Source organism: Pipistrellus hanaki, assembly GCF_964339955.1.
Source record: "Pipistrellus hanaki genome assembly, chromosome: 9".
NCBI lineage: Eukaryota > Metazoa > Chordata > Mammalia > Chiroptera > Vespertilionidae > Pipistrellus > Pipistrellus hanaki.
In genome coordinates, this window is record NC_140511.1 from 45,883,727 (window position 1) to 45,908,766 (window position 25,040).

General features: G+C 44.9%; 1 protein-coding gene across 6 annotated transcripts; it reads right to left on the reverse strand.

Annotated features, from left to right (window-relative positions):
- FHIP1B (FHF complex subunit HOOK interacting protein 1B) lies at positions 1-24,426 on the reverse strand. Of its 6 annotated transcripts, none has more exons than XR_014796043.1 (12): positions 24,284-24,388; positions 13,559-13,888; positions 12,788-13,426; positions 12,281-12,439; positions 12,010-12,096; positions 11,633-11,800; positions 7,929-8,008; positions 7,568-7,731; positions 6,367-7,146; positions 3,446-3,647; positions 3,150-3,312; positions 1-522 (listed from the first exon to the last, which is right to left on the reverse strand). XR_014796043.1 is itself a non-coding variant. In XM_084896045.1 (12 exons), exons 2-12 carry the CDS (start codon positions 13,694-13,696, stop codon positions 161-163), a joined length of 2,919 nt encoding a protein of 972 aa, XP_084752171.1. In that variant the 5' UTR covers positions 13,697-13,888; positions 24,284-24,409; the 3' UTR covers positions 1-160. The 6 variants fall into 6 exon arrangements, 4 of the variants coding, with proteins under 4 accessions (XP_084752171.1, XP_084752172.1, XP_084752174.1 ...); XR_014796044.1 differs by having other exon boundaries at positions 7,526-7,731; XM_084896045.1 differs by having other exon boundaries at positions 3,469-3,647; positions 24,284-24,409.
- Positions 24,427-25,040: the final 614 nt, after the last annotated feature.

Consider the following 25,040-nt stretch of genomic DNA (forward strand, 5'->3'; position numbering starts at 1 on the left):
TAGAGATTTCCCTTTTATACATATTGCAACAAGTTCTCCATAAAACATTCATCTGAAATAAATTAAAAAGTTCTCTTGCCACTCCCTCCAAACATAAAAAGGAGCCTGTACCAGGGCCCCGACCCAGGCCACGCAGGGCCCTGATTGTCCATGGAAGAAGTCAAGGATTGAGGGGCCCGAAGCCTGAGACAGGAGGGACATTCCCGTCCTCTGAAGTATCCAACAAGAAAGGCGAGGTGACAGCATGGGCCTGGGAGATGGCAGCCAACTCCTTGAGAAACTCCGGGAAAATGACTGCACAGTAGACAGCATTCTTGACTCGCAGAGCCTCACCCTGGCGCTCGGAGGCCCCGCCCCGGGGAGGTAGAACCGGAGTGGAAGCCCCGGGGGAGCCCCCACCCAGGCCGAGTCCTGTGCTGTCTCTCCCAGGCTGATGAACCAACTGCACCGCCTGCCGGGCTCTGGTTGGGCTGTGTGCGTGGCGCAGGAGCAACTCCCCCAGCGACGGCCTCCGGCTCTTCACTGCAAACAAACAGAGTGAAGGTGCAGAGGTCAGGCACACTCTCTTGGTCTAAAAGCTGAAATTTCCCACCTATCCTAGGTGCATGGATTTCTAAACTAGGACTCTAACACCAAAATGCTGCCTGCCCAACCTTCTTCCCTATATCCAGCCTCCCCACCCAGCAAACCATCCTCAGTCTTCCCAGCCAGTTAACCCTTCAGCCACTTCACTCCCAGCCAAGCTCCCTTCCATCTCCATGACCCTTCACCCTGAGGGATTCTCTTACCTCTCCTCTTTCCAATGACTATTCTACCATCACCAAGCTGCTTTCCTCAGTCCACAACATGGCTTTACATCATACTTCCTATCACCCTCTTGACCTAGTCAACCACTTCCACCTTCCCCTATCTCACCTGACCCACACCCTTTCTCCTTCAATACCCACTTCTTCAAACTCCGGGAAAATGACTGCACAGTAGACAGCAATCTTGACTCGCAGAGCCTCACCCTGGCCCCGCCCCGGGGAGGTAGAACCGGAGTGGAAGCCCCGGGGGAGCCCCCACTTAGGCCGAGTCCTGGGCTGTCTCTCCCAGGCTGATGAACCAACTCACTACCTATGCAATTATATAGCTTAGTGACTTTATCATTTCTGTCATACTCCATCATCTATCCAAGATCTGCTCTCCTATGCCACTTCACCTTCTACTAGTCCCTCTCCTATATTCGCCAAAGCCACCTTCCCTCTGGTTGTGGCCAGACAGCTTCATGTCAGCTTAAACTTAAATAAGCCACTTATAATATTGACTTCTTTCCTCTAATTCTCTGTCTAGAATCCTGGCTGTGGCTCTACATTCATATCTAATCCTAACTCTAAGCATCTAGTCTCTAGATCATGATATGGTTCCCTTTCTCTGCCTCTAATTTTGAGTAATGCTAGACATATTTATTAAATTAGGCATTCAGAACCCTTCACCACACAACCAGGCCTACTCTCCTTCAACCTCCTCTTAAAACTCTTTAATCCCCAACCCTGCTTTTGCATTCACACCTAGCTGCTCTTCCTGGAACCCTCCAAGCTCTTGCCATGCTTCTGTAGCCCCCTTCACCTTAATTTTGCCCTCTCTACAGTTTTCATCCTTGGATTAATTTCACGATCTCCACCTCTCTGAAAAATCTGCTCTGATTTGCCCTCCACTGATTTTCCATTTCATTGCCCTAATCACATTTTATTAATGACTTGCTTACATGTCATACACTAATCTGTTAGCTTAAGGGCTTGGACTCTATCTAATTTACCTTTGTAATGCTGGCTATGACACAGAGAACACAGTACTAGGAATGTGGAAGCAAGAAATATGCACAGCACTAGACCATCAGGAAATCATGCTAAGGAACTTCCCTGGGTCTTCACAACTGTATGATAACTCTTCTGGTACTCTCTAACCATTCCATGCACTTTTTTCCTTAAGCCCCACTTGACATCTGCACTCTTGGTCTTGGCATATTATTTTGTCTCCTACTTTGAGTAACAAAGGGTGACTTTAAAACCCTAACTTTCCCTTCCACACCTCACAACTCCTTTGATTCATATCATTTCTTCCTTTCAAATTGCCCTCATTTGCCTCAAAGGAGGAAAAAACCTTTTCCTATCCAAAATTAACCCTTTCTGCTGCTCTGGATCTCACCACCTATGGGACCTTGCTCCCCTGGTTATGAGATTTCTCTAGTCTCTCTCTCCCTTCATCTCTCTCCAGACTGTTAGCTCTCTGAGGCAAAGATCTCATCTTGTTCCTCCCTGAGCTCCCTGTACTAAAGATAATACATAACACATTTGGCAAGTGCTCAGATATTTGTTGATGAAAGATTTAGATTTAAAATGTCATGGTCATATATAACCCGTTCCTTCTTTCTTATACTTCACAACCCCTCACCAAATTCTGTGATTATTTCCATCCCATTTCCACTTTATCAAATTCTTCCTTTATATTTCCGCTATTCAAACCTATAAGGTCTCATCCCAAATACATTTCTCCTACCTCCAATTCACCTAGCACTTACCTCTCCAATCCCAGATCTAATACCCTCCAAAGGTTTCTCACAGCCTAAAACCTCACAACTTCTACCCAGCCCAACTTCTACTCTGAGAACCTTCTGCTCTACTTAAAGCTTTCCAGCCTTACTACCAACTGTTCCACCTTCCAAATCCCCTGCTCCAACTAAGTAGTTCATGCTGTTCCCTAAACAGAGGAATAAGGCCATCCGAATCCTTGCCTACCCAAATCCAAGAGCAAGAGAGCAGATATCAAATGGGCTTAAGGAAAAAAGTACATGAGTGGTTACAAAGTACCATCAAGCTCATGTCAAACGCCACATCCTTTACTAAGCTGTAACAATATCTAACCTGGAGACTACTCTGTCCCCTTACCTGTCCCCAACTACTAGAGCAGTTCTTGCTGGTACTGCTGATTTGGCTCTTAGTGGACAGAACTGTATCCTGACAAGAAGCCTGAGAACAAACACCAAGACTCCATTTTCTGCCAGTTCCCAGTTCCCAGCACAAGGTTTCACTCTTAATAAGTGTTCACTTGGCCTAGGTTAATTAGCTGCATAGGGCGGCTCAGGAGAAAGGTGGTGGAGTAGGCCTTACCTAGAGAATCAGAGCGGCGAGGAGTAGGTCCTGCTGCAGGGCCCTCAGCCCAGTCCAACTTGCCACGAGCAATGAGGTACTTCTTGGCTTTGGAAAGGAGTGCTGGGAAGTCCTCCTGGGAGGCCGCAAAGCTCTCAATCTTATTCTTCACGGAGCCCAACACCTACAAAGCACAACTTCATGACATTTCTGGGTAGCACTAGACTGACAGTCCTTTCTAGAAACACTGGGCCTGTTCCCAGCCCCCCAGGGCCACTCCAGCTGTGGGCCTGGCCCACCATGGAGCCTGGACGCACCCATGCATGCATGCATCGCACACCTGCAGCAGGGACTTGACACTGGGCTGGAAGACCATGTTGGTGTTGAGCAGGAAAGAGCGGAGCAAGGGCTGGGGGTGACAGGCCAGCTGGGCCACCAGCCCCGTCAGCAGGAAGTTGACATAGACGGAGTTCTGCAGCATGTTCTCAAGTTTGGCAAAGAGCACAGCCATGAAGGGGCCTGGGGGAGGTGGGCACAAGGATACAAGGCCTGAACACAATGCACATTGCACGCATTCCTCCCCAAAACAAGAGACCCCCGACTAGATGATAATTATTTGTATGTCAGTCTTTGGGTATGTTTAAATATCCTGTGACCACCTATTCTGGAGAAGATAAAATGGCAGGCACCACATGGACGTACAAGAGTCCAGATACTAGCTTTACACACACTTGAGCTAAAGAGCCAGATCATAGGCTCTGGATTCAGAGAGAGCTGGTTCAAATTTCAGCATTATCCTTTAATAGTTATTGGATGAATCAAAATTCTCCAAGCATAGTTTCTTACTTGGTTAAATAAGAAAATATACCTACTTACAAGGTTATTAAGAGGATGAAAAGGAGACTAACATTAAGCATTTAGCCTAAAATATAGCAAATTATAAGTATTCAATAATAACTATCAGCTACATAACATTTCGCAGGTCTTTTTAAGAGCTTCAACTAAGAGGCACAACAGAAGAAAGAATGAGAAAGTGATTAGAACCAAAAGAAATCAGGTTACACACAAAACAGAAGATAACATTAGACTTGGGTCAAAAAGAAAGCAAGAAAGTATAACAAAGGCAAACAAGGTGACTATATAGGCCAACTTAAAGTGGGGGAGAAATCTTTGGAGGACCAGAGAAGAAATCAGCTCTTTTGAGGAGTTGGGAATCAAGAAGGTGGAAAAGAAAATGTAGGAAAAAAAGAGCTTGAGAATTAAGAGCCAGAGAAAACCAAGGCAGGGCAGCCTCTTTGGTAGGGGAGAGAATAGCAGAAGGGATTAGATTGTTCCACTGGGAGAACTGGCCTCAATGAGCCCCAGCATGGGCGCTCCAGACCATCACAGTCTGTCTGACCAGGGATCTATGGGGCAAAGGAAGTGTACCTAAAAATTGTACTATGAATTGAAACAGAAGAACAATGAAGGGCAAGAGTCAGTGAATCCTGGAAAATATTCTAGAATGTTCTCCATTTCAGATGCACATAACTAGCCTTAGCTCCAAAACAACTCTATCTTAAGCAGGAGCCTAAGATAACACATAAGTTTGTCCTTCTGTTCCTCCCATTTTCTGGCACTTTCTTACAAGAGGAAATTCAAAAAGCTCAGGTGAGTTTACAAAGTAGGAGGATATAGCTCCAATTAATGCTTCAAAAATGTGATAAAATCTGCACGCCACCTTCTAGTGGTACTGAGCAGATTAAATAAATAAATGAAAAGATAGTTTCTGAAACCTGCAAGAGGGCGTCATCATGAATTCCTGATGCTGTGCAAGCAGGATGGCAATATATCTCAGGCCCAGTCAGAATAGGTACTGATCAAGGTATGACAACTGGACTACAAACAACCCGAGATGGGTGGTTGCCTTGGTCAGCCAATATCTGCCATGCACTTGCCCTGGCCAGTGTGGCTCAGTTGGTTAGGCATCATCCCATGGATCAAGAGGTCATGGGTTCAATTCCCAGTCAGAACACATACCTAGGCTGTGGGTTCGATCTTATGGGGGTGCATACACTGCAGCACGTACAAGAAGCAACCGATGTTTCTCACATCAATGTTTCTCTCATATCTTTCTCTCTCTCCCTTTTTAAAATCAATGAAGCATGTCCTCAAAATATATATATTGAGGACATGCTTCATTGATTTTAAAAAGATATATATATATATATGCATCTGGCAAAGAAGAGATGATAATCGGAGTTAAAAGCTACCACCTGCTGAGTTCTCACAATGTATCAGCATCCTAGTAAGTGATTTGCATGCATTAATGGCATGGATGGGACCTTAATTCAAGGTATATCTAGTCCAAAGCATTACACTGCTTCCCAGAGGTGGATTTTGGTTCATTTTTCTTCCCTCTCACACAGAGTATGGAGTAAGAATAAGAACCAGCTGAGGGCTGGGCTGGACTGGGTAGAACAGGCCCTCTCAAACAAAAACAAAGAGGAGTTAGCCTAGCCATTCAGGTCAGGTCTAGCTCCAAGGGCATCCTGCAGAGATCAAAAGAACTCAGTGAATGAGCTCAGGGCCACACTTCTGTCATTTGCCCTAAAGAGGTATTTTATTATCTGCTTCATTCCTTATTACTAATCATAAATCTTTAAGTCTTATTAGACAGTAATGGCAACCAACAAGGTTCAAGGACAGGGAACAGGAGAAACTTGAAATTGAGTCCTTCTGAGAAGAGGCTGGGTGAAAGGAGGCCAGGGCTGGGGAGGGGAAGAACACCAGAAGATCCTGGGCCACAGAAGAGCTGACAGGAGAGCTAAGACCCAGATACATGGTGGGGACAGCATGACTTACAGATAGGTGCCTCATACACAAGACAGCAAGTATGTTTTCTACATGCTTCCAATATATTGCTGTGATTCACCAGAAAGCACCAAACAGAGAATATCCTGATCACAAATTCCAGGAAATAGCCAGAGTGGGTAAGAGGAGGAACATGCACAAAGGACAAACATACAAGGCTCAGACATAAGTCAATACTCAAAACAGCACAAGCATGGAAGATGTACACGCAGACACAAAGACACAAGAATGACATAATATGAATCTGGAAGGAATGCAAGCAAAATGGATAAGGAGCTAGGCAAGTACACAGAAATGACATGGCCAAGAAATCTCAGAAACCAGCATAAACACTTCAAAAACATGCAGAGTACACAAAGGAGAAGGCTTAGGGTAAGTAGCTTACCAGTGAAGGGCTGGCTTGGCAGCGGGTTGAGAGTCCGCAAAGGGCTGTTGAGGAAGGGGCAAGGGGGCTCAGGGGGGCAGGTGAAGCTTGCGTAGGCCTCCTCCTCCTCAAGAGGTAGTGGAGGCTCTAGGGGAGGCTCTGAGCCGGCCCCCCCATTACTCAATGCCACTTCCAGATCCCGGAGCTCCTGCCCAAAGCCCTCGAGTCCTGCAATGCCCTCAGAGGTGCCCTCTAACAGGTCCCCTGCTCCCTCCTGTGGCACCCGACGAACTTTCTTGGCCCCCTCAGGCCATGGTCCTGGCATCCCATTGAGCTGAGGAGGAGGCAGGTGGCCAGGGCCCTCCCCTGCACCCCCAGCCAGTCTCCCACTCCCCAGCTCCTCCTCCTCCCCTTCCCCCACATTGTCCTTGTCCTCCTCAGGCAGCAAGCTGCGTTTCTTAGTCCGGGAGCCAGCAGGACTGGGCTCAGGAGGAGGCCGCTCGCCATCATAGGGAGCAGACCAGGTACGGCAAGCTCGGACACAGCGGTCCACGCCACGGCGTGCCTCACGCAGATACTCCAGGTAATTGTCTTCCAGTTCACCAGGCTCCTCTGCAGGGCTTGGCCTTCGCCCAGGGCTGGAAGCGGGGGATGAAGCAAGCCCTGGTGAGCGAGGGGCTGGGGCTGGGGACTCGGAGCCACCTAAACTCTGCTGCCGCAGGAAGAGAGCCAGGCGAGATGGCGTGGAGGGCCGGGGTACTGTCACCACAGAAGAGGAGTCAACACTTGGGCTTCCAGGGCCTAAAGATGGGGAAAAAACATAAGAAGGAAAGAAGAGACGGAGGTCCAGGAAGAAGGATTAGACATCTAGAGAGAGAAGGTAACAAGGCAGCAGAAACATGGTACAATTCAAACAGCTAACTCTCCACCCTCCAAAGAAAGCTTTCCTCATCCATTGCTCCATCTCACCACCACCAATACCAAAAAAAAAAAAAAAATGGACACAGAAAGAATACTGGACTGGAGAGGAACAACTTTACTCAGTAGCTAAATTTCTTTGATGAAGTTAAGGACCCACCCTGCAAGACCCCTCATTAACTTCCTCAAAGATGGAAAGCCACTCATGGCCACCTCCCTAACCCCCCCTTCTTGTTAAGCTCCCCCAGAATCCAGGCCATACCCGTGATGTCCTCCCTTCTCCCTGACTCTCTGCTAGGCCCACCTCGTGCCCACGAGGCATGCTCTGGACGGGGTGGGCTGGGGGCACAGTGCCGACAACAGCGTGGGATTAGGGAGAGGAACTTGTCTGCTGCTCGACCATAGAGATCCACATCACGTACAGCTGGTTTCTGGCTCAGCATCACATGGTTACACGGGACAAGATACCTAGGAAAGACAGCAGAAAAAGGACACAGGATAAATCAGAAAGGAAGGATAGGGTTTTGGAAAACATCAGGCAGGCCAATGGAATTACCTCCAAGAGGAAACACATGAGCAACCCCAATATAACCCATCGCCCCAGCAATGCACAAGGCCCTGAGGGTTCAGGATCAGCCATCCCTCAGCCCTGACCACACACGTACCTGAGAACCAGCTGCAGCAGGACATCCTCACAGCTGAGGTTCAGTAGGGTCCTGAAGAGACTGAGAGAGACCATGCAGAGCTGGAGGGGTGGGAGAGGAGGGAGGGAGTCACCTTAAGAGCTCTCTACCCTCCAATGTGTTTACCAAATGGGAACCCTCCCAGCCCTTGGCCCAACCAACCGCTCCCAGAAGAACAATGTGCACAGGGCCTAGCATATAAAAGTCATTCAATAAATGATCAAATGATGTTTGTGGGCAAGACTTCACTATTAATAGATAGGAATGAACCATGTGTCAAGGTCAATGTATTTCTATAGACCATACACATATCAGCAAACTCTCTAGCTATATTCACTAGTCAGCAGAGATTCCAGCAATATTTAAATGGAATGAATTATCCATGAAAAGAGACCCTAGGAAATACTAAAACTGAATGAGTAACAAGATACAACAGCAACACGATAACTAGGTGAATACCTGTCAGCAGAGACTGAGCAGCACAGTAACTGAATGCCTACCAATAAGAAAACAGAGGGAACCTGGAAAAATACCAGCTGGGATGTGGGTGGGGCTGTGAACAGGCAGCTGAGTCACCTCTCCAACACCAGTGTTATCTCACAGAAGGTAGGCTAAAGAAAAGCTGGAGGGCAGCTGACAGGAAAAGGAAAAAATAGGTAGGTCCAGAATAGGGGAAAGCTTTTGTTCTAGAAAAGTAAGGGAAGAGAACAGACACATGTAAACTCTCCCTCATTCTGAATCCCCACAGCACTTTCTATAAACTTCCCTTATGGCAAGTTATGTTAGACACCTTGAATTCCCTAAAGACAACTATTGGGTCCCAGTCTAAGGAACTACATGCACAGCCCAGGTGCTCATCATTTACTAAATGAGAACTAAAAGACAGCCACATTTTGGACAGCATGGTTGTCTAAATGACAATTTTAACTGGCAATGAAAATATTCAGACTCACGGGAAGGTCCTAATCTCCAGAGCCTACAAATATTTTACCTTACAAGGCAGAAGGGTCTTTGCAGATATGACTAAGGTAACAGAATTTGACATGGGAAAATAATCCTGGCTTATCAAAACGGGCCCAATCAAATCACAAAAGTAAGCAAAGAACCTTTTCCTGCTAGGTTCAAAAAAAAAAAGGGAAGAGAGATTAGAAACATGAGAGGGACTCAATCCACCATGGACTTTGAAAATGGAAGAAAAGGGCCCTAAGCCAAGAACTGGTGGGCCTCTAGCAGACAGCCAGCAAGAAAACAGATCTGTCATATAACTACAATGAAATAAATTCCATCAAAAAGCCAAATGAGCAAGAATCTTCTCCTAGAGCCTCCAGAAAGGAATGCAACACCCCCAACACTGACCTTAGACTGGAGAGATTGTGTCAAACATATGGCCTGCAGAACTGTACGATAATAAATTTATGTTGTCACTACTTTTGTGGTAATTTGTTATTATAGCAACAAAAAACTAATACAAATAGTCAGGCACACAGGCTGGCTAGTGAGCATGATTTAAGCCACAAAAAAAGGTTACAGGAGTCAGAAAGTCCAGCCAACAGTATCAAACTTTAAAAGGCCAAACAATGGAAAAGAAAGATCTACATGACCAACACAGGCATCCTGAAGTCAGAAGACATCTGATTCCTCTAAGAACCAGGAACCAAGAGGAAATCCCCAAGAACATAAAAAGTTTCTGAGAACAGGGAACCAAATGTGAGACTAATAGAAACATATGCTAAAGACAATGAGGGAGAATCAAAGAAGTTAGGATTAAGACAAAAAGCATGATGGGTAGAGGACAGCACAGAAGAAGAAAAAAAAAATGACAAGAAGGAAATCAACTGTCCCAAAATATAAATAGTATAATCCTTGAGGTCAAACATAAGCATAGTGAGAAATAAAAATTTTTATATCTATGTAAAATTAAAGTTTTGACATCTATTTTTTTGGTTTATACCAATAATTCTTAACCATGACATGTATCATGATTACTTTTTGGGACATTTTGAAAAATACACGTTGTAGGCCTACTCCCAAAGATTATAACCCGAGAGATCTAAGGCAGAGCTTAGAACCTGTTGTAGTTATTGTCATTTTCAAATTTGGAAGTATATACTTGATTCAAAACACTGGTCTGATCAGAAGGAGATCTGAATATCTCACATATATTCTAACTTAGCTATTCAGAAACCTCACCTATACAAAACATATCTATGTGGGAACCTCACCTATCTGGAACCCTATTACCAAGTACCTCAATTATCTAGAACAGTTTTCTAGAACCCTTCATGATCCAAGAACTTCTGTTTTAAACACACGTACCCAGGAAACTCCAATTATTTGTAATTAAAGGAAACCAAAATGATTGCAGAGCCAAAATAAATGCCATAAAGTCCATGGTTAAACTAATGCTTTACTCGCCCAGAAAGACTTCAGGTCTTTATTGGAAACTATTTGCTCCTGTTTTATATACATTTCTATTGGTCAAAATACAAACTTCTTATCATGGTCCACAAGGCCATAGATGATCTGAACCCTGCCTACTTCTCTACTTTCATCTCATTCCCTTTTTTCCCTTGCTCACTACACCTTCAGTCACGCTGGTCCTTCATTTCCTCAAATACATTAAGCTCTCCCCCATTCGTTGTCCTTTGCATGTTGCTCCCTCTGCCTAGACCAGTGGTCGACAAACTGTGGCTCACAAACCACATGCTGCTCTTTGGCCCCTTGAGTGTGGCTCTTCCACAAAATACCATGTGCAGGTGCGAACATACAGTGCGATTGAAACTTCATGGCTCATATGCAAAAATTGGTTTTCAGCTCTCAAAAGGAATTTTAATTGTTGTACTGTTGATATTTGGCTCTGTTGACTAATGAGTTTGCCAACCACTGGCCTAGACTATTCTTCCATTTGCTCTTCAATAAGCTACCTCCCTCATGATCTTTAAGTCTTAGCTCAATCTCACCTACTCAGAAAGGTTTTTTTGTGTGACTTGTTTTTTTTAACACCATCTTATTTTATAAGCAACCTGTTTGCTTTTTCATTACAATGACCACAATTTTGAATTATTTCAGTAATGTGTTTGCTTATCTATCTCCTCTATTCAGGAAGTGCCATGAAGTCAGCATCCATGTCCATTATATACTCAATACCAGAGAACAGCATGGCACATAGTGAACAATCATGTTCAAGAGGAAGTAATGTAAGTAAATAGATGGGTGTGTACCCCAAGTTATAGCAGCTCCAATGCATCAAATCCAAAAGGGGAAAAAGATAAGCATGCCAGTAGCAGCTGGCCAGCTATCAAAGTAGACACAAAACCTGAAAATGCAATCTTAAGTCACCCAAAACAGGCCACAGAACACTACATGACTATTTCGTATCAATGATGTATCTTGTCAACGATACATCACAAGTGTAGCACAATGGCAAAACCTAAAGCCATGATGAGCACCCAAAGTCATCCAAAGAAGGAAATTGTGTTGCAGAGTCATAAATTACAAACGCAGGGAGGCAGACTAAAATCTGTACCAAAATGGTTAAAAGTTAAATACTAGAAAGTAAATGCTGTCACTTTAAAGTGACTGCTGGAGACAAAGGCCAATGAAGGGCAGTGACACCCTCCCAGAACACAGGTCAGAGAGAGAAGATGGCTCACCCAAGTAAGCCAGGGCAGAGGAAGGGGCCATACCCGGGAGTTGCTGCCAATTCGGGCAACGAGGGTGTCAAGGATGGTGTGGGTGTCATGCCGGTGTAACAGCAGGAATCGCAGGAAGGTACGGAGCAAGGCAGGCTCTGAAATACTCCGTAGGAAAAGTTCCAGGTAGGCAGTACTGGCGATCATCTCCTCCACCGAGGTCTGAATGAAGGGAAGGGAAAGTTTGGAAATTTAGGGCTTCCCTGCACATATACTAGAGTCATTTCCCGAGTTTTAAGGAGGAACTAGGAGCAGACAGGGAAAATGAGATGATGAGTACCTAGACCACTGCTTCCCACATTCGTCCTGGCATTGAAGTTGCCACCCATCAGCCTAATCCCCTATTCTGCTTTGCTACCCATGACTCTCACCTTGTGCAGGGCAGGGCCCATGACAGGTACCAGGAACCCATTATGGATATAATCAACCAGCTGCTTCTGTACCAGAGGGTGAGCCACCTACAGGGGTACAAGAAAGAGGAAGGAGGATTGAGGGGGCCACTGTCTGAAAGGGAATAGACAGGCACAGTAGGCACCCTACCTTCAAGATGACAGGACAGCAGAACTCCAGGGAATACACCCCCTCCCACCCCATCTCCCCAGAATGTCGAAGCACCAGACCTCCTGAGAACCCCAGTCCCACCTGAATCACTGCATTGCAGAACTCTAGGGAACTCATGAAGAGCGCAAGGGCTGGCACGCCCAGCCAGTCCTCCCGTCGTAGACAGTGCCAGTCATCCCCTGGAACTTCAATCTTTCGGGGCAATGAAGAGTACAGGGCACTCAGCCCTGTGGCCAGCACCTGGGGGCCATCCCCAAGGTTAGGTTACCAAAGGCTCAGACAATATAAAAAGGGGGAACAGGGCAGCTACTAACCCAGAGTTTTTATCAGAGTAAGGGGAAGGGCTATGACCAGAGCAAGTATTTAGTTACCCAATATTCTAAGACAACCTGGAAACACTGGCCCATGAAGAGCCTTAGTTTCTACCCTATGCACCTAAGCCATGTTTTCATCCCCACCCAAATTCCAGGCATTCCTTTCAAATCCAGGGGATTGGTTCCTGAGGACAGTCCTCACACACACACCCTCTACATCTCCTACCAGTGCCCACACACCATATCCTACCCCCCCATCCCAGGAGGTGCTGACCGGGCAGAAGTAAGAGTGATCTGCGATGTAGCGGCCCACGGTGGGGCTCCCAGCTGACAGAGCCATAAGCAGGAGTAGGGCATCTCGGGCCTGCTGGCCCAGGGTGCCCTCTCGATGGACGAAGGGAACGAGGCGAGAAAAGAGGAGAAGACGAGGGGCAGCTCCAGGCTCAGGAGGTGGCTGCAGGAAGAACTCGAGCAACGAAGGCTCCCGGGCCAGACACACACACAGCTGGCTGAGAAGTAGCACCAGGCCGTCATCCAGTGCTGGGCTACTGGGCACAGGGCGGCCACAGGCATCCAGCAAGGTCAGCAGAGCCTCACGAACTGGACCATGCCGCAAGAGCGGCTGGCGAGATTCGCTCACCAGCATCTCAAATAATTTCAGTTGCTCAGCCCGCCGTTCCTCAACCCCATCCCCAAGCTCATCCCATTGAAGCTGCCATGCCAACACACGGGTTAGCAGATCCTCGTGCAGAGCAAACTCCAGCAGGGGCCCAGGGGCATTGGGGGCTGAAGGGACTGCATGATCCTCTGCCAGCAGCGTCAACATCTGGTAAGTGTGGTTGCGCACAGCACTGAGATCATCTGCACCCCCAGGAGCTACCCGAGGGCCTTGTCGCTCCAGGATTCGCACCACCTGGGGACATAGGACAGAAGATAGAGGGAATCTAAGATGATAAGGTAACTAAATGACACACTGAGAGAACAAAGAAAGTTAACAGGACTCAGGAAGCCAATAGACTAGGCCCTCTGGTGTGTAGTCTCCTACCTGGGACCAGTGATTCTTGAAGACCATAAGGCAGGTCTCAGGGTCAGCCACGACAGGGGTCTGCAGACTGGCCCCTTGAGTTACACGGTGCCCAGGGCCCCGGGAGGCCAGTCTGCTCAGCCAGTTCATCCTCTCCATGAGGCCAGCTGGACAGGGCCAGCGGCCAGAGGACCACACTCTGAGGATTTGCCAGCTGGAGGCTTTCTCCACTTGTGTTTCCAGTCAGCTTCATCTGGTCTATAGGAGCCAGGAGCTGGCCATGGAGCCAGAAGGTATACCAGGCTCCAAGTGACAAGCCCAGAGGTTGCTGACCAGTCCAGACTTGCAAATCTAATTCAAAAAGAGAGAATGGAAGAGATCAACAGAAATTTGCCACTCTCCTCTACCCAACAGGAAGAACTCAGAACCACCACTCCACTGAAAATTCCACACATGCACATAATCAGCAACTTAAACTTAACAAGTCTAAAACAAAATTTATTTCTACCACCAAACCTATTATTCCCCCAGCCTTACCTATCTCAATAAATTCACCTACATGCTCAAGCCAAAATCCTGGATATCATCTTCATTTCTTTACCTTACTTCTAATAGCCAGATCATCAGCAAATCCTATCATCTCTATCCTCAAAGCACATCTCACTATTGCAATAGCTTCCAATCTGGCATCCATACTTCCAGTCTTGCCCTAGAGTCTATTCTACACACAGCAGAGTGATATTCTTAAAACCTAAATAATATCTCTCCTCTGCTGAATATCCTTCAATAATTTCCTATCACACTAGTAACTATCCAATTTCCTTACCTTGGCCTATAGGGCCCTATATAATCTAACCTGTGCAACCTCCTACCATCCTCCTCCTCACTCATGCTTTACTCACACAGGCCTTTTCTAATTCTTCCCCATTCCCTCTGCCTGATGAGCTCTTCTCCTAATCTTTCACATTCCTCGGTTCTTTACAAATGCCATCTCCTAGGAGAGGCCTTATTCAATAATTCTATCTAAATAGCACATCTTCCCACCTTCACTCTGGCTTCCTGATCCTACTTTCTTCTTAGCACTTTTCACTTCAAGAAATTATCATAATGTAAGTTCATGAAGGGCATAGTTTATCTGTTTTATTTAAAGTTGTATCCTTAGTGCCTCAAGACTCAATATTTGTTAAATGTATGAATGCTTAAGTGAATGAAGTAGTAAATGAATGAATGAACAATCAAGAAATCCAGTCCTGATCTGATGACAACCCTCTGACACTGTTGAGGAATAAACTTTGTTCTGCCACCATGAGCAGCTGCCACCCTGTGACTGTGTAAGGATCACTTTTCCCTCCCTAGAAGCCTACCCAATAGGAAATGGACAAATAGGCCTTTAAATGTCTAAATACTTTTAAAAGGTGGAAATGCAGAGCCAACTGAAAGAGCAGAACACTTTTAATTCTACCAAGGAACGCAGGGACACACTCCCATATACACACTATTCCCCACTCTTGTCAGATATATCTAACACTCACTCTCTGGGTATCCCTTCATGACACCTTCACTAAAGAAAGGGGAAAAATAACAAAATAGTTGTTGGCTCACAGTTCCTTCTCCATCACACCCACCACCACCCCTGAGCAGTATTGTCTCTCAAGAAAGTAAAAACTTCAGAGGAAAGGTGTGGTTCAGTTGCCCTTCCTCTTTGTACTCAACAAGAGCTGAAGAAACCCAGAGACCTGCAACAGCCCCACATTGTCATCCTCTTCAACCCAGATAGTCTCTCTCATCATCACCAGCTCACAAAAAAAGGAATGTAGCAACTATGCTTAAGGAAACCTTCTACAGAACAGGAGACTGTTTATATAGAGGGTGGGACCAATCCTAAATAGCAAGCAAGATTGACTAAACGTGTAACCACACAGATAAAGTACTGGGCACTGTTCTGCATAAGCACTGGAAATATAAGAATGGATAAAAAATGCTGGGGGGAGCATAAATAAAAAACTCAGTAAATATTATAAACAGAGGGATTTACAGAAGTGCAGGGGTGGGGAGGGGCGGAGAAGAAGAAGGGGGGAGGGCATAAAGGGAAGCAACTAATTCTGCCCAGGAGATTGCAAGATTTCAGAAAGGAGTTATCTAACTTAAATCTCTTAACAACAGATACTGGCCACAAAGAGAGCAGAGGGAAAGAAAGGCCTTCTTCATATTAAAAATAGTATGTAAAAAAATATGGCACTATAAAAGAGCAGAACGAATTAGAAGAACAGTTGCAAGTTTGGAATGGCTTACAGACTATCTAGAGAAGAGAGATACAATATTAAGTCGAAGCATAAATATGGGTGAAGGTTATAAATATCATTGAATATCATGTTAAGGAGTTTGGGTTTTATCTATGGACGCCCTAGAAACAAAGGAGGTTTTGAAACAAGGAAATGACAAGATCAAATTTGCCTTTAAAAATATGCCAGATAGCTGTATAAGGTGGAGCAGAGAGACAGATAGCAGTGGACAATTTATAATCTGTTTCAACAGTCTGTTTTTTGTTGTTGTTGTTTTGTTTTGTTTTGTTTTTTTAAACTTAAGCTAATTTTATTTTTTTTTATTTTTTATTTTCTACTTTATTTATTTTTTTAAAATAAATCTTTATTGTTCATATTATTACAAATGTTCATTTCAGCCCCCCCTCCATTTCTCCCCTCCACCAGGTTCCCACCCCACCCTCTGCCCTTTCCCCACCCCCCATTGTCCTCATCCATAGGTGCACAGTTTATGTTCAGTCTCTTCCCACACCTCCCTCTCCCCTTTTCCCCCGAGAATCGTCAGTTCACTCCCCTTCCATACCTCTGATTCTATTATATTCAACAGTTAATATTGTTCATCAGATTTTTTAATTCCCTTGGTTTTTAGATTCACTAGTTAATAGTTACATATTTGTTGTTCATAGTTTTTATCTTTATTTACTTTCTCTTCCAAAAGAACCCCCTTCAGCAATTCATATAATTCTGGTTTGGCTCAACAGTCTGTTTTAACCCATTGTATGCCATAAGCATCTGTAGATGCAAGTGGCAGACCTTCCCCACATGCCACACGAATCTATAAAAAAAGATGTTTTCCCTAAGTGACAGCCCTGACCAACTTTAAAATCATTTTTCTTGAGAATTTTCAGCTGAAAATACATTACTCACAATTTCAGCCGAATTGTGAGTAATGTATTTATTTTTACAATATTCATTGCAAATTGATTTTTTAAATTAAATTCAAAATATTATGATGTGTGGGGATGGTTTCCGTTTTGTACACGTGGCAGTTAACTGGTTAAAGAAAAAAAAATGGCATGAACTAATGTGGTTAAGTTCAAGATTAGCAAAGAAACGGTAAATCTGAGATTCACATCTTAGCATGTCATATACTGAATTTATACCTATAATATCTCTGCCATTAATAGCAAACTCCTCAACAAAAGTGACCATATCATTCATTCTTCCCTAAAACTCAGTGGCAACATAGTGTCTGGCATTCAAAAATGCTTGTGGAACTGAATGATGAATTAAAAATAATTATAACAGCTAACATATACGGAGTACTTACTTTGAGTCAGGCTCTGTTCTAAGCACTACATGTAGTACCTCCTTTAAACCTAGGTGTACTATTATCTCCATTTTAGACATAATGAAATCAAAGCCTAGAAAGGTTAAATAAATTGTCAAAGCTAGCCAGCTAGTAAGTGCAAGACTGGGATGCATATGTAGAAAATCTGCCTCCAGCTTTAACTTATTCATGAAATAAAAGCAACATGACATGGCAAACAAATGGAAGATAAGAGAAGGCCTTAATATGAAGTACAGGAGACTCAGTAAAAGATAATGCCATTAACAAACTATAAAACAATATATAACAAGGGGAATTGTGTTTCAAAAAAGAGAATGAGTACAGTTTTGACATACTTAAAGGATATCCATCATGTCCAGGATTTAGTCACGTAAAGGAGGAGGAGTCTTTAAAGAAAACTGTGAAAGTAATCAGAAGTGAAAAGAGAAATCCAAGAAACAGTGGTAATCTAGAAATCAAGGGTAAAAAAAAAAAAAATGTTTCAAGGAACTGGTGTTTTTCCCATAGTCTACAGAGAGATTAAGTAGAATGAAGATTGAAAATGGTCAGCTGGTTTTAGCAATTGTAGTTTAGCTAGACTTAGGAAAGTAAATGGTTAAAGAATGACTAGGAGCCAAAGATGAGTAAGATGCAATTTCAGGAAATTTAGTAATACTAGGAAGGATGAAAATAGGGCAATAGTTTAAAGAAGCTGGGAAGGAGGGAGGGGGTTAAGAGGAAGAGTTATTATGGTTTGGTTTGGTTTGGTTTGGTTTGGTTTGGTTTGGTTTGGTTTGGTTTTGGATGGGGAGCCTCAAAGATATTTATCAAATGAGGAAAAGAAATCTGAAGAAAGTTACAGGTTATGAAGTAAATAAGGTGAAAATAACTGAACAAAAAGTAAGGTATAGGATTGGTCTGAGAAAAAGAGGTATACTTCTTCCTCTAAGAAAGGACATCAACAGTAATAAAGAATGGATGGCACTTTAGGTAAACCCAAAATCTGAAACAGAGAAGCTAATATCTACCACTACCTCCTCCACTCAACCTGTTCTCCAAGAGAGTTGGGCTGAGAGAGAAGAGAAGGGGTGAGAAAATGGTAGAGCCACAGAATGGATGCTCAGTCTTTCACACATGGTTTCCTATAAACCATCAAACAGTCATTCGAACTAGTAACTATCAGCAGCAGGAGCATACCAGAAAAGGACTTGCCCATCTTCCCAAATACTTACCATCCCAAGTAGGCATGGGTAAGAGAAGGCAGACTATAGCCGATAATCTTTTTAACAAGTCTTCTGTTACTAGGCTTACTAGTCCTCTCACTGTTATTAGTTCTGAAATACTGTATTATCTCCACTGAATTCCTTAAACTGCCCCCATCTCCATATATATCATCCCTTTATTAATTTTTTCCAAACCCATTTGTGTTATCTGCTACCTAAAAAGACCCTGAGATAAGAGTATTACTGTTTACAGACTGCTTTCTCAATCACATCTCACTTGAGGACTGAAAATAGAGGTCCTAAGCTCAAGAAAGAGAAACAAAAAGAAATAGATAAAGCATGAGTTCTGGAGTACCTCAACGGCTTGAATCTCAGTCCACATTTTCCAGCTAAGTGACCTTACATAATCACTTCAGCCCTAGTCAGTTTGGTTCAGTGGATAGAGCGTCGGTCTGCAAATTCAAGGGTCCCAGGTTCGATTCTGATCAAGGACATGTACCTTGGTTGCGGGCATATCCCCAGTAAGGGGCATGCAGGAGGCAGCTGATGGGTGTTTCTCTCTCATCAATGTTTCTAATTCTTACCCTCTCTCTTCCTCTCTGTAAAAAAAAAAAAAAATCAATAAAATATATTTTAAAAATAATAATAATCACTTCACACAATAGAACCTCAATTTTCTCATCTATAAGTTTCTGATGAAATAAATAAGATAACCTATGTAGCACTCCAGGCATAAAGCAGGTACTCTGTAAAAGACATTTATCTTTCTCCACTTCCTGCTCCTGATCCTGTCTCACCAAAGTGCCCTCATCCCTGACTGAAAGACCAAACCTGTGCTGGAATATCCATTCTCACAACCTCTCACATACCCTCGTGAGCTGAAGAAAGGCCAAGCATCCAGTCTCAGTAAAGTAAGGCAGTAACATGTCCCAAACTAAACTGCTTCCAGCTTCTAGAACTCAGTTCCAAAAATTAATAAACCTACTTTGCAATATACTTGGGGTGCCCACTTCTGCTCCACTGCTTAAACTAACAAAGGGCACTGCTTACAGGCCCAAGGGGGACTGGCCTCCTGTACCTTTCCTCAGCCCCACCCCATCTCTTTACAAAGACCTCGAGGACAAGAGCCAAGCTGGAATCTGTGTCCCAGAACCTAAAAGCCAACACTTAACTTAGGCCCTGTTTATCTACTGCAGAAACACAAGAAATCATAGCTTGGTGTCCCTTATCACCTAGTTAGACTTCCTTACTCCCTGTTAACCCTGCAAAGTTCAGAATAAGACAGAGGATTGCGGAATCACCACTCTATTACAGATTTACCTTCAGGTTCCAGCCACAAAGAAAAAAGGGGAAGAAGGAGATGATCTTTCAAACCCACAAATAGCCAAAGTCCGGCATTCTTCTTAGGGTCCAAAACACTCAGCAAGTGTTCAGCAACCACAGAACAGCAAGCACGGGGCAGGAAGTGGCTTGGCCTCACTTATGAAACTTTGCCCTGGGAGAGGCAAGGAGGAAAGGGGAGCTGGGGGCAGGGATACACCTGCTAACATGTACAGCATACAGGAGGGACCAGAATGACCTTCTAACAACAGGTCAATAAAATCCTAAGGCTCCTCCCCCCACAATGGCGCTTCCTAGGCAAGGTGACTGATACTGATATAAGAGTTATGGATGGGCTATTATCCTAAATAGTGAAGGTAGAAAGACCCGATTAAAACCTAATAGGAATAAGGGGGTAGGGAGAATGGGGGAAGATCTACTTCAAAGAAGCCTACCAACCCAGAGCTCAGCTTATGTTTCTTGTCTATCCCTTTGCCTATATGTGTAAAACAAATGGGCTATCAGTATATGGTCCTAACTTACCACCTCCTCTCCCCAGTACCTCTGCTTCTCACAGGGAATCCTCTCATCTGACTCCAGCAAAGCCCTTATAACTCACAACATGAATCACATCTTAACTTCCATTTGTAACAGTGAATCCCCATGTTTCACAAGGTTATCTCTACCCCTGGTGGGTATATGTGCCAAAGAAAGTGTCAAAAAAGAGGTGAGACTGAACTAGATCTTTAAAATAAGGAAAGTTCACTGAGCAGAGAAGAAAAAGCATTCCTAGTAGAGGAAGCAGCTATTAGAAAGATTTCAAGACTCAAAAAAGTAACAAATTTGTTAAAGAACTGTGAACAATTTATTCAAGCTAGAACAGAGTAGGGAGTGGCAGATGAGGCTGGAGAGGTGAGTTCAGGCCAAATTACGCATATTAAAGAATTTGGATGCTGTCCTACAGTACACAAAGAGCCAAAAGTTTTTAAGCTGAGGCGTTCCATGATCAGATCATTCTAGGGACAGACTAGAAAAAAGTTTGAAGGCAGGAGATTGTAGGGGGTAAAAAGTCTGGATGAGAGATAAGGAGGAAGTAAATTAAAGCTTTAACAGTAAATTTATAGCAATGGAAATGAACAGAAATAACAGAGAATAAAAATTAAGATTTTAGTGGCTGATTAAATGCAAGGACTCAAAGATCAAAAATAATGGAAGATGACACCGAAGTCTGGATTGAGATGGGGCCTACAGTGCAAAAGCAGGCTTTCAAGAACAAAGACAATTTCTGTTTGGACATGTTAAATTTGTGATACCTTTGGAGATATATAGATCACTGAATATATATAATTGGAATAAAGGGAGAGGCTGAGACTACATACAGAGAAGTAATCACCTCATAATTTTTTTTTATTTCATATACTCTCTCTAAATTGAAATTATTTTTTCATGTGTCTTACTTTCCCTATCAGATTGAGAATTCCTTGAGACCTCAGAGGACCATGTTATTTATCTCATAAAAGGTGAGCATCACTCAGGCAGACTATATGCTAAAGAAGTATTTGCTGGATGAGTAAATAAATATATGAATGAATGAATTTGTTCTCGCAGCACTTGGAAGAATGCCTGGCACTAGCAGATGTGAAATAAATGGTTACATACAACATGTTTCTATCTCTACATTTCCATCCTCATCTGTTTCACCTTCCAGATCTACCACTGAGCTATATGCCATAAGTCAAAATCCATTATACTTAATGTACTACTATTCAACAAAGAGTTTGTATAGCAAACAGTAAGCTTACCAAACCGTGCTTTTTCCAAAATAATCAAGAACTTGGACAGTCCCAAAGAACCCTCCAACAGGTGACTTGACTCATCCTAACACTATCTTAACGTGATCCAGGTATTGTATATACCTCTTCCTATGTCACTGCCACAAGTTAAGCAGAACCCTCATTCCTATGTCACCCTCAAACTATCTTTCATCTTTTAGAAACAGAACAATTACAAATCATAAAAAATGCTTTCTGCCAGTATAATGCCCTCCATGCCATCACAGCTCTTCCTATACACCCTTTGCCTTTTAGTCCACATCACCTTCACTCTTTTTTACAAACTTTCTTTCTCCAAGTCACTCTTACTCTCAGAAGACCAGATTTGGGTTCAGCTTTGACACTTTATCACTAGGTGACCTCTGGCTTCCTAATTTGATTCCTCATCTATAAGAATTCCTGCCCTTGCCTACTTCACAAGATATCTATGTAAATTCAGTAAAATTTGAGATTGCTATGTAAAGTATAACACTGGTTCAGATGTCAGAAGTTATATAGAATTACTATATAAAGAGATGCTTCCTCAACATAATACAACAGCCTCATCATCATCACTCTAAATTTCTGGAATTCACTTACCAGTAGAAATATTTTTTATTAAAATATAGGCTGTTACTTTTTATTTTGACAAATAAGACCATTTTTTTAAACCCACTATCTACTATCACCATTATTTCATTAGTGGGAGAGCACTCTAATACCAAAAGAATAGAAATAATTATCTCAGAATAAATTTCTTTATGAAAAACTCAAGTTTCCTATGAAACCTTTCTCTCCTTCCACCTGGGATGGATGAAAACTTTATCATGGACTGGCAAAATCCTTGGCCAAATGTTTAGGGATCACTGCTCTAAATCCTGTTGTGACACATATAGGTTCCACTAGAGGCCCAGTACATGAAATTCATGCACTGGGGGAGGGTGGTGTCCCTTTACCCCAGCCTGCGCCCCTCTCACAGTCCAGGACCCCAGGGGTCCTTAATGCTGCCACAGAGGCAGGAAATGCTCCTGCCACCGTCGCTGCACTCACCAGCCATGAGCCCAGATTCTAGCTCAGGGGTGCTCCCCCTGTGGGAGCACACTGACCACCAGGGGCAGCTCCTGCATTGAGCATCTGCCCCTTGGTGGTCAGTGTGCATCATAGCAACTGGTCATTCTGCCATTCTGTCGATTTGCATATTAGCCTTTTATTATATAGGACAGGGTTCTGACTGTCCAGTGGGCAGGTTGCCAAAGGTTCCACCAGCATGTATGGCACCAGAGAGAAGCAATGAAAACATACCATGGGACAGAATAGTAGTTGGTTCTGATGCTGAGAATCTGGAACAGAATGGGAACTTGGGCTGCCCCCAATTCTCAGAGAAGGGTATAGACAGGAAAGGCCTAGCTCCTCCTCATGTTGGGGAAGGTAGACTATCAGCACAGAGGAAAATTTACTGGTGTGAAAGCAGCTATTATCACTGAGTGCCAACCCAGCTTTTCCAGAACTTTCAAATCTTTCATGTGCATGTGGGTTGGCAGGAAGATAGGAAACCTGTAAAATACTAATAAAGTGAAGCCAATATCCAGTTGACAAAAGAAAGAAAAAATTGCAAAGATACAGAAGAAAATTTGGGGGGTGGGGGAGAAGGAGAAGAAACATTCAATATCTTGAAAGTGGTGTTGATTTCACAGATGTAAACATGTCAAAGTGTATCACGCATGTGCATTTTAAATATGAGCAGTTTACTATACCTAAAATTTACCTCAGTAGTTTTTGTTTTCATTTACCTGCAAGACTATGAGAGCAAAGGCTTCTGAATGGGAGCCTGAATACAGTGCTATGTGCAACAAACCATGTGATTTCCATGAAAGTAGAATTAGTGCCCAAACTTGGTTAATCCAATCTCTATATGACAACCATCAAAGGCCCATTGCTCAGCACAGGTGAGGAGCAGCAGCGTAAGTTTGTCCAGAAGCAGGTGGAGAGAAAATATAGGCAAAAATAGCCACACACACACACACAAAAAAAAAAATCCCATGAGAGGGACCATCTTCAAGTTTGCAGTCCCAAGGAGGAACCGGGGAAACGGGTCCCAGTGATTACTCTGTTGAAGACTAAGACTAAAAAAATAAAATAAAATAAAATAAAATAAAATAAAATAAAATAAAATAAAATAAATTCATAGTTACTATCAACCCATGATGCCTTTTTTTTTTTTTTTTTTTTTTTTGTCCTCTGAAATGTGTAGGGCCCATGGGCACAGAAGCGCCAGATGCACACCACTTACCCCTAAGCTGTCCTACTCGGGCTAGAACTCCCGCTCTCACTGGCCAGGACAGCCCGCTGCAGCAGCCTCCGAACCAAGCTCCTACCCTTATCCAGACCTCACAGCCCTGTCCTTCCTCCCATGCCCCGCCCCCCACTCCCTCCCCAAACCCCTACCAGCCCACCTTCGCCCTTTCCTCTCCCCCTCCCCGCACCGGCCTCACTCCCACACTCGGGTCCCGGGGCGTCCCTCACCCCTGCCCACGGAGCCCCAGCTCCTCCGGTTCACAAGTCCCCTCCGCCTGGCCCTTCGGAAAGCGCCGCGGCCCCTCATCCAGGCCAGCTCCTCACCTGCGCACACACCCCGACCTCGCCCGGCTCCCCTACCTGAGACACACACACCAGGACGCTCGCCACCCGCCAGCCCTCTAACCCTGTCCCTTCACAACCCGTCCACTCACCAAAACCCGGGGCCGGGATGGCCGGTGCCTCTTCCCCTCACGCGCTCTCGGGGCCCTCCCACCCATACTTACCGTTCCCTCACGGAACCCGGACCTGGACCAGGCCCGATCGCCGCCGCGGAACCGCTAGGTGAGTTCAGGCCGCCGCCATCGCTCTGGAGGCGCACCAGCCGCGCCCCGCCCCGCGCCCCACGCAATCCGCGCCCCCGCGCACCACACGTAACCGCCCAGCGACGCACGCCTGGGCAGCGGCGTGCCAGCTCATTGGCTAGACCTGGCCAAAGCCGGAGCGTCGATGCCTGTTTCCCGGCAACGGCCGGGCGCAGGGGCGGGGCCACCGCGGCCTTCCGAGCGAGGAGCACCACCCCTTCCCCCAGACCCCGCCCCTTCGTACCGCACGCCCCGCCCCTCAGGAGGACTCCGGCGTGGTGTCACGGGGGAAGACCTCTGGGGAGGCGGAGGCCCACGGGCTAGGGGCGGAGCCTGGAGGGTGCGGGGGAAGGTCGATCCAGTGGGCAGGAGGCGGGGCTGACGGCAAGAGCCCGGAAAAGACCGGAGGGCGGGGGGTTTAGGAGAGAGATGGGCTGTAAGAGTCTTGCACGGAACGGACTGGACCACGGGTCCTGGGCGGTGCTTGGCGTGGAAGAGTGGGCGGGGAAGGGGCGTGGCTAGCGCGGAAGGGCAGGTTTGGGGGCGTGTCCGTGGGTGGGCGGGGCCTGTGGAAAAGCGGAGCCCTAGAAGGAGCTGACTGACTGCCAATCATCTGGTTGTTTTTGCTCCGTTTGAGCGCCGGGCTTGGATAGTACCTGGGCGATGACCGCTCCTCTGG

Bases quoted from the DNA above. Each gene is read 5' to 3' on its own strand.
- FHIP1B (XM_084896046.1), bottom strand. From the start codon at position 13,696: ATGGAGAGGATGAACTGGCTGAGCAGACTGGCCTCCCGGGGCCCTGGG. The intron at 13,427-13,558 runs GTAGGAGACTAC...CTATGTCCCCAG, and splicing joins TCAAGAATCACTGGTCCCAG to GTGGTGCGAATCCTGGAGCG. The intron at 7,732-7,928 runs GTACGTGTGTGG...TGTCTTTCCTAG, and splicing joins CTGCTGCAGCTGGTTCTCAG to GTATCTTGTCCCGTGTAACC.